General features: G+C 36.8%; 1 protein-coding gene across 1 annotated transcript; it reads left to right on the top strand.

Annotated features, from left to right (window-relative positions):
• The first annotated feature begins 1,013 nt into the window (after positions 1 to 1,013).
• Positions 1,014 to 5,074, top strand: LOC133076793 (fatty acid-binding protein, adipocyte). The gene is made up of 4 exons (XM_061171357.1): positions 1,014 to 1,100; positions 3,557 to 3,729; positions 4,319 to 4,420; positions 4,886 to 5,074. The coding sequence occupies exons 1-4, from the start codon at positions 1,028 to 1,030 to the stop codon at positions 4,934 to 4,936; spliced, it is 399 nt and encodes a 132-aa protein (XP_061027340.1). The 5' UTR covers positions 1,014 to 1,027; the 3' UTR covers positions 4,937 to 5,074.
• The last annotated feature ends 13,994 nt before the right edge of the window (positions 5,075 to 19,068 follow it).

The raw sequence follows: 19,068 nt of genomic DNA, 5'->3' as shown, positions 1-19,068 counted from the left end.
CCCCAATGTTCAATGCAGCACTATTTATAATTGCCAGGTCATGGAATCAACCTAAATGCCCATCGACAGATGAGTGGGTAAAGAAGATATGGTACCTATATACAATGGAATATTACTCAGCCATAAAAAGGAACGAAATTGGGTCATTTGTAGAGATGTAGATGGACCTAGAGACTGTCATACAGAGTGAAGTAAGTCAGAAAGAGAAAAACAAATATCGTATATTAACACCTATATGTGGAATCTAGAAAAATGGTACAGATGAACCAGTTTGCAAGGCAGAAATAGAGACACAGACGTAGAGAACAAATGTATGGACATCAAGTGGGGAAAGCGGGGCAGGGGGTGGTGGTGGTGGTGGGATGAACTGGGAATTGGGATTAACATATATACACTAATATGTATAAAATAGGTAACTAATAAGAACCTGCTGTATAAAAATAAATAAATAAATATTTTTAAATGCCATTACTTATTTTGTTTTAATTTCCAGGTAATTCCTGAGACAGTACTGCCCCAAAGAGCCTTTGCAATTACTTAAGAATATACAAGATAATTCTTATGTTCCTCAATTCAAATGAACCACATAATTGTAATTTTAATAGAAACTCCAGAAATGGGAGTCAAAATTTATCCCAAGATAATTATCCTGCTGTACTCTACACTGGGGTAAGTATGTATGAAAATAATAGGAGGAAATTCAATGCACTGAATATTAAACTGTCAAAACAGGAATGTTTAAAATATTCTGTAATGGTTAAAAATAAGTTGTATTCTAAGTTCAATGACCATTTGCCAGGGAGAACCAAAGTTGAGAAATTTCTATTAAAAACATGACTCAAAGGAAAAACTGCAGAGGCTAGCAATGAAGGAAATGATCTGATACCATTCCCAATTGGTTATTCCTAAAATCACTTGTTCTGGGTATCTTTAAAAGGAAGTTATCTGGACTCAGAGGGTAATAGCACCTTCCTGAAAGCTGCAGCTTCTTTCTCACTTTGAAAAATAATTCTAGAAAGCTCCCAAAATGTGTGATGCATTTGTAGGTACCTGGAAACTTGTCTCCAGTGAAAACTTTGAAGATTACATGAAAGAAGTGGGTAAGGAAATACATTGGCTGGGTTTATAACTTTTTCTCTGGGGAAGAATGCTTTATGGCTGTTTTTCACTCTGGAAGCACTGGCCAGACATGAAATGCTGCTTTCTATATAGAGGCGATAAAAGTAACATGTGTGAATCGTTTGTTTCTAGAAACATTCTAGATGGAAGTCACAACTAATGCTTCCTAAAGGTGAACTAATATGAAAAAGGGTATAAATGGAATTGTTATGTTGTACAGAAATGCCAAGATTTTATTTGATTGATAAACTTGAGTATCTTTGGTTTACTTGCCTCTCTGCCTCTTTTTCATTCATTCCTTTTGCATATAAAATAAGCAATAACTTGGAAATAAAACTGTATTTATTTCCTAGCATGCAATAATTTCCATTTGAAACTGAAAGCACTGTATTTCTCACCTTAATGTAATTTTTTGAGTAATGTATGTTAACCAGTTATTTTATTGTTTTAAGGTCAATCCATTAAAATGTGTGGTTGTTTTATGGGGGAAAAAAATCTTAATTTCAGAAAATATGTTCCTTAAAAGTCTTAAATATTTGTTTGATTTAAAATTATATGGGATGCCATAGAATTATTGATAATAGAGGCTTTCAGGTTTTTAGGTTCTGCTAACATTGCCTGTGTGTTCCCCAGATACTTACAAAGGTAAAGCAAAGGAGTAGAGAGGCTGTATTTCACTCAGGCAGCCACGGCCATGCATGATCAAGTTGTATCCAGGGGTTGCAAATTGGGGAGAGATTTTTTTTCACAATATCTTTATTGGAGGTTATGATTGAATCCCTAAATCTCAAGACTTAACCTTCTTCTAAATCTTATAGTATATTTTTTGCTTGTCTATAACTACTGTTTTCCTTGTTTACAGACAAGAGGGAAATCAGGGACTTCAACATGAGTGAAACCTAGCTTTGTAGAATATCAACTGGTTGTAATTCAGTAAACTAATTAATATGCACTGATACAGATATGTCCATATTTGAGGCTATTTACTGATTTTTAGAAACATTTTACACTTTTAGTATTTATATTTAAATTCTTATACCCTTGTGTTTTAAAATGATAAAGTATTGATGATAATGAAAGACAATAAGATACCTCCTGAAATTAGCTGCTCTAGTTGATTACCTTCAGTCAGCAGGTATTGTTTTCAACAGTCAAATGAGGACAGAATCAAGCTAGTGGAGAGAATGATTTTCATAAGCTTGGCCAGTCTGGAACCACACCGGATGTTGCATCCATTCACTCTGTTGACTCACTCCATGTATTTGAGGTTATTATATTTTGTAACAGAGACAGGACTTGCTGAAGCAGCATATTATCTTCCCACTTGTTGCTACTTTCGGACGGGGAGCTAAATCAGAGCCTCGGTATTGCTTGTTTTGTACGATATTTGCCTCCCTGATCCCCACTATTCCTAAATTTTGGTATCTATAAGTAGTCAAAAAAGTATCGTAGATTTATGCACATGCATTTAAAAAATCCGACACATCTATAACAGTCGTAAATTATAATTTGTGCAGCGACAGTAAGGTACTGCTTGCTGTCTACGTTAGGTTGTAAATTGTTCATCCCATAGCTGCCACACATCCCAAAAAATACACTCCTCTTTTTCAAAAAAGAGGAGTTTGCCACTTAAGTGATTGGAAATCAAAGTATTAATTTCTGAACTTACTAAAATAGTGATTTCTTAAACTTTGAAGTTTTCACAATTGATGCCTAAGCCCTCTTCAACATCTTCTATAGTTTATTGGGAACATCACCATTCTAAAATGTTATGCATGCAGGAAACATTTTGACTTTTGGAAAAATTAATCAAAATCTTCATTTCATGGTGGAGTAGTTTGGAAAAGCCAAGAAAACTCACTTGGCAGCAAATGCCATGAAATGTGAATTTTGTACACCCAAACAGATTAATTTTTAATCGAGTAACTGTATAGTGGTCCCCCAAATCCTATTGTCTTTGACTATGGATTTGATCACTTTTGTTATCTAAGAAGGAAAGGTAGAGATTCCCAAGTGTTTCATGAACTGAGTAAAATGACAGTGGCTGCCCTCATGGTTGAGATGGCCAGTTATTTTGAGAGTGCAGTGACTTTTAAAATGTGTATGTCACACAAGACTTAATCTTTGTACATATTCTTGTGGAAAATTAACAATGGGTCTCCTAAAGAGTTGTATCTGAAACCCGGAAGTGGAAATTCAAAGAACAGACTTACATCTAATTGTGCCTCAGGTGTTCTTTAAGTATTAGCCTGCTTTACTTATCTGCAGGAGATGTTTAAATAAGACCTTTAAGAAACTCACTGGAGTCTTTCACCTTTTATGCACACGTGCACCCACCTACACACACACACACACACACACACACACTACTGCTCTTTCTTAAATAAAGATGTGAGAGAAAATTGTAAACTTGACATTTTTCTTTTCCCAACTATAGGAGTGGGCTTTACTACCAGGAAAATGGCTGGCATGGCCAAACCCAACCTGATCATCAGTGTGAATGGGGATGTGATCACCATTAGATCAGAAAGTGCCTTTAAAAATACTGAGATTTCCTTCAAATTGAGCCAGGAATTTGAGGAAGTCACTGCAGATGACAGGAAAGTCAAGGTGAGGAATAAAGAATTGGAGCAGAGTAAACGCTGGTTTCTAAATGACCGCTGCCTACAAGAAGCCATTTTGTAAAAGGAGGAAAACCATTCCACCATAAGCCAAAGATCCCTGACTCCTAGATCTGAACTACGTTGCCTTCAATATTTAGCTGGTGAATTTTCTCCCTTTCTATAAAATTGTCCTTATTAGTTTAAAAAATGATTAACATAATTTATTTGTCATACCATATGTGTATATATGTATATAGTATTAGAAGTGAATTAAAATAACGTAACAGTGTTAGAGAATATTTATAAAAGAGTGGGAAAAAAAGGAAAAAATCACCTATGATTCTACTATCTCAACATAAATTGATTATCTATATTCTTTCACAGTATTTTTTCAAATGCATGTTTGTATAATATTCTGATCATAATATACATATAATTTTGTATGTTATTGTTTTTGGCACTCATTGTTTTCTTGTAACATTTTCTTGTAATTTAAAATTACTAATTACCTCAAAATATTCCTGCAAATAAAAGTGCTCTATTTTTTAATTTTATTTTCCTCCATCATTATAATCACTTTTTTATTATGCCCACAGAACACCGTAACCTTAGATGAAAGTGCCCTGGTGCAGGTGCAGAAGTGGGATGGAAAATCAACCACCATAAAGAGAAAACGAGTGGATGATAAACTGGTGGTGGTGAGTATCTTCTAGCTACTTAATTCTAGATTCTACTGCTAGGTCATCCCATAATCATTATTCTACCTAGAGAAACAGATAATCGCCCTTGTAGAACAATAGGGTAGTTTATTGGGATTACGGTTTCACTCTGGCAATTATCCTTCATACTTTTAAGCTCAGTGTAGGTATACTGTCCCCCAAGAAGCATTCCCTCATCCCTCTCAATATGAACCATATTGTATTGTGCATTTCTAATTATGTTTCTCACTGACCACATAGATTGTAAGATTCCTTGAGGGCAAGACTTGTATCTTCTTGATCTTTATATTTCCCTAGCTTATTACAATATCAGGTATATAATAAGAGCCCAGAGCAAATATGTTTTGACGAATATTGTTTCCTTCCCAACATTGAAGGAGACAATAAACAAAATATAAGTGGTTTAGTCCCAGGGATTTAACCAATAATTTTTTTTGTGCCTAGGAATGTATCATGAATGGTGTCACTGCTACCAGAGTTTATGAGAAAGCATAAGCCAAAGGATATTGAGCTGGACTGAAGTTTGCATCAAACTCTATGACATTCTGTTGGGTGTGTTGTCCAAACATATATTATTTCCCACTAATTAGCAAGCAACTAATTTTCCCCCAGACTGATTTTATTCGATATGGTTGTGTTGGTTAAATAAAACTTTTTAGATTTATAAGGCTATGTAATGATTTATTCATTGTGCTAGATAATTTCTTACTCATAATTTAGTGAAGGAAATAGAAAATTGTATTATTGTTTTGTTTCCAGTACATGATTTTTAAAATAATAATCCAAGATGAAAAAAATAATAGTGAATTTTCCATTGTCTTAGGTAGAAAATGATAAATATGTTCTATTACTGAATATGAAGTCCTTCTTTAGCATAACTACAGTCAAGTAATAATCTCTCAGAGACCTAAGGTAATTTTAAATGTAGTGAGATTGTCCACAGTCAGCTGGCCCAAGTGCTGTCATTTCACACATATCTGTCCTAGAGCCTTAAGACAGAGACAAGTGTAGTAGCAATGCAGAGGGTAGAAAAAGATTTCTAGGCTATAAATTTTAATCTGAAAAATTATTAGCAAAGCAAGCTATCCCTGGAATCTCTCAAGAATTAAGTCCAAATAATCCCATAATATTTATTCCAGAAAAGAGGTGACAGGCTTGTAATGAATAATGATGCAAATGTTCCTGTAGTCATTTCCAAATTTTTCTTTTTTTCTTACCAGTGGAGCTTTTTATTCAAATAAGATATTGACTATGTTCTGGAACTTTCTATTCAAATAAAATCTCCATGGAATTCCAATATATAAAACAAACAAAAATGATAATAAGGCCTCCCAGGTAGGGGTGTGTGTTCATGTGTGTGTGTGTGTGGGTGGGTGGGTGTGTGTGTGTGAGATTTGTTTCTTCTGCACTTTGTGGAATTTCAAAGCACCTCTACAGATCATTGGAGTTCCATGTACATAGACTGAAATTTCCAAACCACGTACTTACCTTTTATAGTAAGCCAAAATCTTTTAAAGTGTGTCCTGTAGTTGATATAATTCTGTTTGTGATGCTTCCTTTAAAAGTAAGTTTATTATTTTCTGAATACCTACCATATGTGTAACACCAAGATATGGAGAAGCCAGAAGAGGTAAATTAAGTTCCTGATCACAATTATTTACTTATTTTTCAAAAATAGAGAGTTAGACTCTCACTTTGGCTTTACTCAAGACTTGGAGAATTCAAAAAGAGAAGCTTTGTAGGAACTGATTAGGAAAATTCTTGGTAAACCAATATTTATTAAGCACTTACTATGGTCCATGTACTTTGCATGTTCTATTTAATTTATTATCAAAATAATCCTATGATGAGGATTTGGTATTCCTGTTTACAGATGAGAAAACTGAGTTCAAAGTTTAAGTCTATAAAACTAAAAGTAGGGAATAAACATAGGAATTTGATATTCAAGAGAGCGATCCTGGCTGGGATATAGATCTAGGAGCCATCAATATTCAAGTGGTAACTTAATTCATAAATGGTGATGAGATCATTCAAGGAGAAAGGAAAGTTAGAAAGAAGGAAATAGTTGAAGATGTCCAAGTGAATGTCCCAGGCACCTCAACACAACATGTTCCACACTAAACTTTTACGTCTCCCTTCCATCCACTCCTAATAACTAAATTTATTCTACTTTCCACATCTCAGTGATTATCAGGATGTATTATCTAACTGCCTATTCCACAAATCTTAAAATCATCCTCCAATATGCCTTCTTCCTCACTTTACAACATTTACATTATTTAAAAAATCATGTTGAGTCAAGGCCTTTGCTGATGCCAGGGACACCACCTACCACAGGCCACACCCAAAGGCCAGTGTCAGAGCACGGCTTTGAAGGTTATAGAAAACTCCCAGGAGACAAAAGAAGGAATAAAGTATCCCAGGATGTGAAAAGAGAAGGCTTTGTATCTGCAGCCACAGCTCTGGGCATTTGGACACCCTCCTCCCTAACCTGCCATCGCAAGCACGAGCAGGGCAAGGAGGATGGGCTGCTGAATGGGGAGAAGCAGGGCTGCTGAAGGCACAGGAACTGGGTGACAACAATGTCAGCAGCAAAGCAGTGAGGAAGGCATGAGAGCTCCTGGACAGTGACAGAACATCCTACACAGACGGGGAGTGGTTATGTAACAGTGTGGTGGCCCTGGATTTCCACTTCGGGATGAACTGCTTTGGACTCAGAGGAAGTGCTGAGCAGGGGAAAGTGGGAGGTGCAGAGCAGTCTGACCTTCTGTCTGGCAGGGACCCAAGAGCTTCATAGGGCAAATGAGTCGGAGGCAGGGTGAAGCACGGGCTAGTCCCAAGGTGCTCTTGTGGACAGCTCTGACTCCCTGGAATGCTGCTATCACACTGCCTGTGCAGCCCTCTCACGCAGACAGGCCCTGCTGCTTGGCATTCTTCTGCAGGTCGTGTCAACCAGCCGTGTCGTAGATCGTGCAGCCTATGTTATAGTTCTGATCTGGGTTCTGTAACCCTTGCAATGTACGTTTGGAAGGAAATGGAAAGTGTGCCTTCAAACTGCATTTGCTTTTTTATTTTTAATGTTATTTTTATTGTAGTAAAAGTCATACAATATAAAACATACTATTTTAATCACATTTAACTGTACAGTTCAGTGACACTAAGTACATTCACATTGTCCTGCAACTCTCACCATCATCCGTCTCCCAAATTTTCCACCTTCCTAAACTGAAACTCTGTCCCCATTAAACACTAACTCCCCATTCCCCCTTCCCACCCCCTCACCACACCCCCCTGTCCCTGGCATGTACCAATGTACTTTCTGATTCTATGAGTTTGACTATTCTAGGTACCTCATATAAGTGGAATCAAACAGTGTTTGTCGTCACCTACTGTATATTGGAATGCATTTTTGAGCAGCTTGGATAAAACCCCAGAGGCCTGGAGCTACAGGAAAACTGGGTTAGCCCAGCTTTCACAAGGACTGTGTGGTCCTACTTTAGTTTCTGTTCCAAATGTGGGAACAAACTTGCGTCTTAAAACCCTTTCAGATCACATGGGTTGTGTTGACTGGCATTCATGTCAAAGCCAAAGCCTTAAGCTAATTTGGGACTGACAGGACTCTGCTAATTCCTTATATAAATATGGGATCTGCTCTTTGGCCTTCCAGGCCAGGGTCTTGGGTGGGACACCTGTAGCCTTCGTTTGCCTCTGAATTTTCTGGAATAAAGTTGCTTTCTTCTCTCATTTCAAGGTCATAGGAGAGAGAACCAATAACAAAGGTCATGTCCGGAAGCAATTTGGGTTGGGGGAGGGATGTCTTGAGGCTCGTCCAGACCTTTTCTCTTTGTCCAGACTGGACAGTGGAGCCACTGCTGCCCACTAGAAGAACAATTGGCTTGCAAAGCATTTCAGGCTCATTAAACAGGTAGATGATCAGAATCTGAAATGACTATTGTTCACTAAGGAAATCTTTCAAGAGGGACTGTAGTACCAAGAGAGCTGAATGCCTGCCCCTGAGCATCTAGTGAGGAGTAGAAGAAATCAAGGCCCCTGTGATTGTGTATGAGACCAGAAGCCACACCATGCTCTGCCATGACTGGCAACCGTCATTCATGTTCTTCAATTCCTGCAGCTCCTGCCACTAATTTTCAGCTGGAATTGAAGTTGTCTCTGGGCACCTTGTCCAGCCTCACCACCCACCCACAATGCAAACCAGCACTGAGCGACAAAAGAACAGAAGCCCCAGAGCACCTCCATAAAGACCAGATGGGGGTACTTCCCTGGTGGCGCAGTGGTTAAGAATCCACCTGCCAATTCAGGGGACATGGGTTCGAGCGCTGGTCCGGGAAGATCCCACATGCTGCAGAGCAACTAAGCCCATGTGCCGCAACTACTGAGCCTGCGCTCTAGAGCCCGCGAGCCACAACTGCTGAGCCTGCATGCCACAAGTACTGAAGCCTGTGCGCCCAGAGCCTGTGCTCCGCAACAAGAGAAGCCACCGTAATGAGAAACCCGCGCACCGCAATGAAGAGTAGCCCCCGTTCGCCACAACTAGAGAAAGACCGTGTGCAGAAATGAAGACCCAACACAGCTAAAAATAAAATATAAATAAACAAAATAAATTAAAAAAAAAAGACCAAATGGGGCACGCTTGCTGCTGCCATCCACAGAGTACCGACACCCTGTTTGGACTTTTACATGAGAAATAAACTTCCATTTTGTTCAAGCTGCTGTTGTTTGTTACCAACCTGAGTTACTGGACTCCTTAATCAATAGAAATTAATAAGAGGCCAGACGAGAAATTCAGGCCAGGCTTTACTGGGACTTATGATGCAGCACGAGGGAATGAAAACAAGTAACAGATGCTCTTGCTGGCTCCCCGGGGTGGGGGCAGCCAGTTGGTCCTTCAAGTGGGGTGAGGGTAGGGATGGATCAGTGGGTCGGGCTGGAGTGCAGGGGTCATGTGCAGTACTCCGCTTTTGCTTCCAGCACCTCAGAAGTGGCAGTTGGCAAGTGGGGAGGAGGGTGGGAGAGGGTTGGATTGGGAGTTTGGGATTAGCAGATGCATACTGGTATATATAGAATGGAGAAACAGCAAGGTCCTACTGTATAGCACAGGGAACTATATTCAGTATCCTGAGATAAGCCATAATGGAAAAGAATATGGAAAAGAATATATGTATGTATACCTGAGTCATTTTGCTGTACACAGCATTAATTAAAACAACACTGTAATTCAACTGTACTTCTATAAAAAATAAATTAAAAATAAATTAAATTTAAAAAATCATGTTGATTGTATTAACTTAAAAAATTTTAATGCTTGCTTTTCTCATTCCCATCGCCAACAGCACTATCATTTTTTTTCCTTAATTACTAATAAATCTCCTTTCAGTCTCTGTCCTCTCCTCTCTTTTCCAAGCCCTGTAGACTTCATGAATGATAGTTACACAATGAAAATTTGACCTGGACACTTAATGATTAAAACCCTTACATGGCTCCCATTTCATCTGTAGAAGTTCCAATCTCCTTAGCATGGCATGTAAATGTGTCTTATGCTTGCCTTTTCTTATCTAACTTTCTAGTTTTATCATTGCTCTTGTTCTCTACACATTCTTTGCTTTAATCATACCAAAAATTTTTCATACTCTTTCTTGCCTCTGATATTTTGTTTTTAGGTATGTGTGAATTAGTCTGCTCCTTCCTGTCTAAAACTCTCCTCTCCCTTCTTTCTAAGCCTTCACCATACCTTAAATGTGCCTCTGTGCTAATCCTTTAAAAAGTTGCTTTAGGTGCCACATCTATGTATGTGTATTTGTGAATTTACTTATTTTTCAAAATGTACTATTCAAGTTTAATTCTTATTTTTCTGTTGATGTGGAAGCATAGAGTAAGAAGATTCAGTCCAATGTAAATTTGCTGGAGAAATCAATTTCTTGTTTTCTATATTTTTACCATAAAACTAAGGCTGCAGAAACAAGACATATCTTCAATGTCAGTTCTCTGATTTATCCTCCCTGGGACCTCTTTGAAGCTCACATAATTTTTCACTGACATTGCTTCTATCAACACACATGCAGAAGCATAGAGGAAATTCTACTCTTAAAGGAAGAGAGACAGGATCAAATGGATACTTCTCAGAAAGAGATCTCAAAGACAAGGATTGTGCCATATTTGTAGCTGTGTCCCCAGACCCTGGCACAGTAAACAGGAGATTCAGAGCTTTATAAACAATTCTTCAATAAGTGAGTGAACACTCTTCCCTGTGCTAGGTGTGGTCTGGAACACGGAAAGAGTAACGGCTCACGTTCATGCCCTCAATGTAGTAGAGAAATAGCATGAACATCATCACATCACCTGGGAAAATTGTTCTGATAGTTTCTCCTCCTCCCTCACCCCTCATTCCCCAAATCTAAGAAGAGTTAAACCCTTCCTCCCTTGACCACAGAAAAAATGTGTGTGTTCTTACTATAACATGATATTACCACATTCTGATTTCTCATCTTTTCCATCACTAGGTTGACACAGCCTCAGGACACTTATGTATGTATCTAGCATCTAGCACTGTGCCTACAAATATGGTAATCACTTGATAAATTTTAGTGGAATGAATAAAGACACAATATGGGGAGGACATGGATTATATGATAAACTATGTGGTATAATCTATGGATTGGAAGGAAGCCAGGGTCAAGCAGAGTAGTCAGTATGTCCTGGAGTAGTCAGGAATGTTTTCAACATAGAGGATGTATTTGAACTGGGTCATGAAAGAGAACCATAAAGTTAATTAATTGCTTATTAATACATTTTACAGTGGAATGACTTGGCAAATGCCATCTTACCTAAGTAATAAAAGTTAACATTATCATCAGTAATTGTGCAAATTAACACCATGTGTGTTCTGATATGACACAATGAGAAGAACACAGCATCATTGCTGGAGTATTCTTACCAAAAATGTATAACCTCAAATGAATCATGAAGAAACATCACCTTACCCCAACTGAGGATTATTCTATAAAGTAACCAGACTATATGCTTCAAACATGTCAAAATCATGAAAGACAAGGAAGAGCTAAAGATATATTTCCATTTGAAGGAGATGAAAGAGACATGACAGTTGAATGCAATGCATGATCATGGACAGTTTCATGGACCAGAAAGAAAAAAGGAAAAATAAGTCTTTTTTTTCTTCTAGCAACAGGAAACACTGCTGGGACAATTGCTACGGTGTGAGTAGAGTATGGATTTAATAATGATATCGTTATTGGTGCTGATTTCCTGATTTTGATGGATGTTCTGTGGTAACATAGGTAAGGTTTTTATTTGGGGAGTAGTGGGGCAACATTTCTGCAACTTACTCCCAAGTTATTAAAAAAGTATATATATATATATATATATATATATATATATATATATATATATATATATATATATATATATGTAAAGGAGGGCAAACATGTTAGAATGTTGACAATTAGAGAATCTGAGAAAGAGTTTATGGAAAATATTTGTGCTGTTCTTGCAAATTTTCTGTAACTTTGAAATGATATAAAAATTAAAAGTAACCATCCCCCCGACAGCTGAAACCAGAAATTATGAATGTTAACTACTATATCTATATAAAGATTGACAATCAAAATTTATTGATAAATAATAAGGAATGTAAAAGAGATGGGACATCAATTCATGTGAAAATGAAAACCTTCATATACTTTATAAAAACTGTGATTCTGGGAAGATGGTGGAGTATGAAGCACTAGGAATCTGTCTTTCTACCAAGGAAACAATTGGACTAGCAGAATCTCTCTCATGTATTTTGGAACTCAGGAGTCTATCAAAGGCTTACATCTTCCAGGGAAAGTGTTAGAAGGTAAATGCGGTTAAATCCAGTCAATTTCGGCTCTTAGCACAGTATGCACTATCTATCCTCCACACTTCAGCCCCTTTGCTGACAGCTGTGCATATATTACTGGAGGAGCTTGCACATATCTTGCATGAGAGGGGGTGGACAATGAAGACCCTATTCTCCAAATATCAGGAATGTGTGTTCTAATCGCTGATTGCTGCTTCTGATTGCTGAAGTGCAGATAGAGAGGTGGTGGCCACCATTGTTGTACTTCCTCCCATTGTTGCAAGCCTCCCCCCTCCCACTGAAGTGATTTCCAAGAAATTTAAAGGGCCAGCACCTTCCCCTTCCCTTCATTTTTCACTTTTTCCTCTTTGAGGAGCCATAATTAAAGACTAGGACATTCAAAAGCAATTTCATATAGAGAGGATATTAGAAAGTCACTGTGCATGCCAAGGGAAAGCCACAGGCTCAGAAAGGACATGAGAAGACCTTAAGTTTATACCTTAACATGGTCCTTGGCACAGAGCCAGACTACAGCAATCAGAAAACAAAAACAAAAAGCAGCAAAGGAGAAGGAGGAGAATCTAATTTCCAGAGTTACCACATTATTAAATTCAAATTTCCAGTTTTCAACAGCAAAACAATCACAAGACATAGAAAGAAACAGGAGAGTTTAGCCCATGCAAAGAAAAAATTAAACCAACAGAAACTGTACCTAAGAAAGACCTGATGGTGGATTTACTAGTCAAAGACCAAAACAGCTGTCTGAAAGTTGCTCTAAGAACTAACTAAAGGAAAATATGGAGAAAGCAAGAAAACAGTGTATGAACAAAATGGAAATATCAGTAGATAGAAAACCGAAAAAGAAGCCAAAAGGAAATTCGGGAGTTGAAAAGAACAACTGAAATGAAAATTTCACTAGAGGTACTCAAAGGCAGATTTGAACAAGAAGAAAGAACAAGTGAACTTGAAGGTAGGACAATGGAAATTATCAAATGACAAACAGAAAGAAAAAAAAGACTGAAGAAAAGTTATCAGAACCTAAGGAACATGAGAGGCACCATCAAAAGGAGCAACATATGCATTGTGGGAGTCCCAGAAGGGACAAGAGAGAGACCAAGAGGCAAAGAGAATATTTGAAGAAATAATGGCTAAAAATTTCCCAAATTTGATAAAAGACATGAATGTTATATCCAAGAAGCTCCACAAACTCCAAGTAGGCTGAACCCAAAGAGACCCACCCTGAAACAATGAAAGACAATCTCTCAAAAGACAAAGACAAAGAGAAAACCTTGAAAGTAGCAAGAGAGAAGTGACTCATTCCATACAAGTGATCCTTAATAAGATTGTCCAAAGATTTCTTATCAGAATATTTGGAGGCCAGAAGGCAATGAGCTGATATATTCAAATTGCTAAAAGAAAATACGGTCAGCCAAGAATCTTGTATCCAGTAAAACTTTCCTTCAAAAATGAGGGAGAAATTAAAATATTCCCAAATAAACAAAAGATGAGGAGTTACCACTATACCTGCTCTACAAGAAATGCTAAAGAGAGTCCTACAAGTTGAAATAAAATGACACAAACAGTATCTCAAGTGGAATTTATTCATGGAATGCAAGGGTGATTCAACAGATGAAAATTGGTCAGTGTAATATACTACATTAACAGAATGAAGGGAGAAAAAAACCACACACACAATCATCTCAGTTGATGCAGAGAAAGCATTTGACAAAACTCAACATTCTTTCATGTAGAAACATTCAATAAACTAGACGTAGGAGGAAAACTCCTCAACATAATAAAAGCCATATATGAGAAACCTCACTGAACATTATACTCAATAGTGAAACCTGAAAGTTTTTTCTTTATGATAATGAACAAGGCAAATGTGTCCACTCTTGCCACTTCTATTCAATGTAGTAATGGAAGTACTATTCAGAGTGATTAGACAAGACAAAGAAATAAAGGCATCCAAATTGGAAAGAAAGAAATAAAATTATTTCTATTTACAGAAGGTATGATCTTATATGAAAAAAGGTCCCCCTACAAAAAATTGTTAGAACCAATAAATAATTCAGCAAAGTAGCAAGATACAAAGTCAACACACAAAAATCAGTTGCATTTCTATACATTAACAATGAACAATTTAAAAAGTTAATTAAGAAAACAGTTCCATTTACAATAGCATCAAGAGGAATAAAATACTTAAGAATTAACCAAGAAAGTGGAAGATTTGTGCAATTAAAACTATAAAAGAAATTTTTAAAAGACATAAATAAATGGAAAGACATCCCATATTCATAGATTGGAAGATGTCAATACTATTCAAAGCGATCTGCAGATTTAATGGAATCCCTAGCAAAAGTCCAATGATGTTTCTTGCAGAAAAAGGAAAGCCCATTCTAAAATTCATATGGAATATCAAGGGACTCTGAAGAGCCAAAACAATCCTGAGAAAGAAGAACAAATTTGGAGACACTTCCTGATTTCAAATCTTACTACAAAGCTACTATAATCAAAACAGTGTGCTACTGGCATAAACTCTGACCTATAGACAAATGGAATAGAATAGAGAGTCCAAAAATAAACTCTTGCGTATATAGTCAAATGATTTTCGACAAGAGCACCAAGACCATTCAATGGATAAAATGCAGGCTCTTCAACAAATGGTGCTGGGAAAACTGGGTATCCACATGTAAAAGAATGAAGCTGAAGCCTTGTTTAACACCATATGCAAAAGTTAACTCAAATGGATCCATGACTCAAATGTAAGAACTAAATCTTAAAACTCTTAGAAAAAAATGTAAGGTTGAAGCTTCACAACATTGGACTTGGCAATGATTTCTTGACTATAACAGCAAAGGCACAGGCAACAAAAGAAAAAATAGACAAATTTGATTGCAGGAAAATTAAAAACTCTGTGCAACAGAAGACATTATCAACAGAGTAAAAAGGTGACTCACAAAATGGGAGAAAATATTTGAAAATCATACTTCTAATAAAGGATTAATATCCAGAATATATAGAGAGCTCCTAAAAGTCAACAACAAAAATTTTGATTCAAAAATGGGCAAATGTCTTGAATAGACATTTCTCCAAAGAAGATACATAAATGGTAAATAAGCACAAGAAAGGATGTAGAAAATCGTTAATTATTAGTGATTATGTGAATCAAAATTACAATGGAACACCACCTCATACCCATTAAGATAGAGACTATAAAAAAACAACTTGTTGGTGAGGATGTGGAGAAATTGGAATGTTGATGGGAAGGTAAAATGGTACAGCTGCTGTGGAAAACAGTAGGACAGTTACTCAAAAAATTAAAAATAGAATTACCATGTGATCCAGCAATTCTACTTCTGGGTATACACCCAGAAGAATTGAAAGCAGGGTCTCAAAGAGATACATGTATACCCATGTTCATAGCAGCATTATTCATTTATTGCTAAATTGCAGAAGCAATTCAAATGTCCATCAAAGGATGAATGTATAAGCAAAATATAAATACCACCTTTTGATTATCCAATAGAATATTATTGTGTTAAAAAGGAAGAAAATTCTGAGATTTGCTACAACATGGATGAACCTTGAGGACATTATGCCAGGTGAACTAAGCCAGTCACATACACACAAAAACAATTACTGCATGATTTCACTTGTATGAAGTACTTAGAGTAGGAAAAGTCATGGAGGCACAAAGTAGAATGGTGGTTGCCAGGAGGTAGGGGAGGGGACAATGGGGAGTTGCTGTTTAATGGGTAAAGTTTCAGTTTTGCAAGATGAAAAGAGTTCTGGAGATGGTGGTGATGGTTGCACAACAATATGAATGTATTTAATGCCACTGAAGTGTGCACTTAGAAATGGTTAATACAGTTAATTCTATGTTATGTATATTCTACCACAATAAAAAGTTAGAAAAAAATCTAGTGTGGCTCCAGCTATTTTATGTACAACAGTAAATTAGCAGACATATTTCTGAATACTTTTGTAGCTTCTAGTACATATTTAACTTCATCAGTATCCCTCACCAGTGGATAATGTAGCATCTTAAAATTGAAATTTATTTAAAAGTATTTAATCCCTAAAATGTCACAAGAAAGAAAGTTAATATAGAAAATGAGACACTGGAGAAGTATAGAAAAATGAGATAATGGAGAAATAAGCATTTAAACTGTCATGAAAATAAGATGCGTAACTGTTCTATAACAGATTACTGTATTCTAGTTCCTTTGCTAGGGTTAACAATTAAGTACATTTTAATTTTAAATTTTTTTACTGCAGGAAATGGTGCTTTAAAAAAAAAAAAAATCCAACAAAGGTGCCAAAAGCTAGTGGTGGAAGTGGCAGGACTAGGAGAGAACTTTCTTGGTTGAGAAGGGAGATGTATGGTAACAATGAGATACTGAGCAAAGGTGAAGGGAGTCTGAGAGTCCCTGTACCATCTGATGACCATAATGAAAGGCCTGTCATATGAGCAGATCAGGAGAGAATAATGTATTAAAACTTTGTCTTTAGTTGCTGTTAGAGATTAAGATCAGTGATGAGGGAAACCATCAGTTAAAAAGAAATAAACATGGTTTATTCCTTTTGTCATTCATTCATAAAACATTTATTGAGCACCTACAATATACCAGGCATGGTCTTAGGGATTCAGAAGTGAATCAGAAATATTTTCTTTGCTTGATGTACTCATAAAAGAGCTCAGGGGGACAGCTGGAGGACGACTCGTTGCAATACCATAAGAAAAGTTCCCGAATATATTAATACTTCTATTAAGATATAATTGTATCACATAATAGGGATCAACCAGCTCTGAACCAGTTTCACAGAGGAGGTGATGCTTGAATTGGATCTAGAGAGCAGGGAGATGCTGTGCACGAGACCAATATCACATGATACATGGAACTGGTTTTAAGAGTCCAAATTTAGGTGGAGCTATTTACAAAAGCATATCAATTATGAAGGTTTAAGCTTCAAGGAACAAAAACTCAGACATAAAATTATTTAAATAATAATGGAATTCATTAATTCTCTCAAGAAAGATTCCAGAAACAAAGTGTCTTGAGTTCTTCCCCCCTTTCCTTCTGCCATTCTCAGTTTTGGCCTCATTTTTGAGTTGGTAACACAATGGATGCAGCAGTTCTAAATGTCATACAAGAAAGCAAAAGTTGTCAAGGAGGGGACTGTCCCTCTACCTCTCTTTGAAGGGTGAGGGAATTTTATAAAAGCCAGAAATTTGACTTTCTCTTTTGTCTCATGGGCCACAGGATTGATTTCTGAATCAATCAAAGGCAGAATAATTGGAACAAAAATGGTTAGACTAAGGGGAGACCTTTGTCACACCACCTCACTGGCAAACATGCCCAGATTTGTATGCCTGCCATCTTTCAGGCAGAGTACATACATATCTAGAACCAGTAAAGCAAGATCTTAAGTCATTGGCTCTTTATTTGAGCATCACCTCTGAGTACGCTTTCAACTGCTAAGGCACTTATTTTTAGCCCAGGTCTCAGTTTCCTGAAACTGACTCTAAGGTTTTTGCTTCCCCTGTTTTGCCCTCCAGATATTTTAATAACTATTTCACCTCTAAAGATATTGCATTATAAATATCTTCTTTACATGTTTTCATCAAAAGAAATTCTTTATCCCACTTAAGATATAACTTTGTGGTGCCAAAACATCAACCTTTTTTTTTTTTAAAAAAATGCTTTTTCAACAAAGAGATGGTTTGAATGAAGATTTCTTTGACATGAAGGAATATTTGACCCAGGCAGATAATAGTATGAATATTCTTCTTCTGGTGCCTGGCACGCTAATATTCCAGCCTTCTTTAAAACAACTGGAGTTCAAAGCTGTGATATAAATCTATAGCCTCTCAATCCAATCCTTCCTAGTAAAGGCCTTACCTGCAAAGTTCACTTCCATTACTTGGGTTACAGAAGATGATTTCAGAAGTAATTGCACAGATATTTAAATTATCTGCTGCCTTTGTCTTTCTTTTAGAATGCAGATATCAAAATATCATATTTCTCCCTAAAACTTCCCCTCACAATTTCAAGTGGTATATTTTAATATCAGGATTTCTTTGTAAGCCTAAAAGATGAATTTTCCAAGCATAGCTCTACCTCCTTTTTAGGGTTTAAATTACAAAACATCATCAATGATAATTGTTACTTTTCTTCCCAGTCTGCTATTACTCTTAATTAACAACAATGATAATATTAATAATATCCTACATCTCATTCCAACCAACTGTAGACATTTCAGTTACACTAAGTAATATCAATTCATCAACTCTGCAAGGAAGGGAGGGGCAGATATTATTTTAATGAAGAGGGTACTCTGGCACTGTGACTTGTCCAAATAAAAACAGCTGAGGTAGACCAGCCAAGGATGTCCTTGTACCAGGTGGGAAAATACTTCAGTCAGGTGTTCATTAGACATTTGTGGGGATATTCCTTCAGAGTTGACTCAGCATTCATAGTTCAAAATGCTGATCTCTATTTGAAAATTGTCTTCATTCCACAAGTAATATTTATCAGGTGACTCAGGTTACAAATCTGTTTGCTAGAAGCTATAATCATTGACTTAAATTCAACTTAGCCTGTTAATTTTCTGTTTCTTTATTTGGAGGTAAATAAAATGAGTCAATGCTGGTGCCTAGAATCTTTTGTCTTGCTGCTGCCCATTGGCCATTTCAGAAGAGTCACATGATTGCCTAAGTTTCTTTGGCTTTTGGTTGTGAGCGCCTCTTCTCAGCAAGCTTTCCATC

The sequence above is a fragment of the Eubalaena glacialis genome, chromosome 17 (assembly GCF_028564815.1).
Source record: "Eubalaena glacialis isolate mEubGla1 chromosome 17, mEubGla1.1.hap2.+ XY, whole genome shotgun sequence".
Lineage (NCBI taxonomy): Eukaryota > Metazoa > Chordata > Mammalia > Artiodactyla > Balaenidae > Eubalaena > Eubalaena glacialis.
Note: the sequence above shows the minus strand (reverse complement) of the source record. Positions and strands in the feature narration are given on the sequence as shown.

Bases quoted from the DNA above. Each gene is read 5' to 3' on its own strand.
- LOC133076793 (XM_061171357.1), top strand. From the start codon at position 1,028: ATGTGTGATGCATTTGTAGGTACCTGGAAACTTGTCTCCAGTGAAAAC. The intron at 1,101-3,556 runs GTAAGGAAATAC...TCCCAACTATAG, and splicing joins AGATTACATGAAAGAAGTGG to GAGTGGGCTTTACTACCAGG. The intron at 4,421-4,885 runs GTGAGTATCTTC...TTTTGTGCCTAG, and splicing joins TGGATGATAAACTGGTGGTG to GAATGTATCATGAATGGTGT.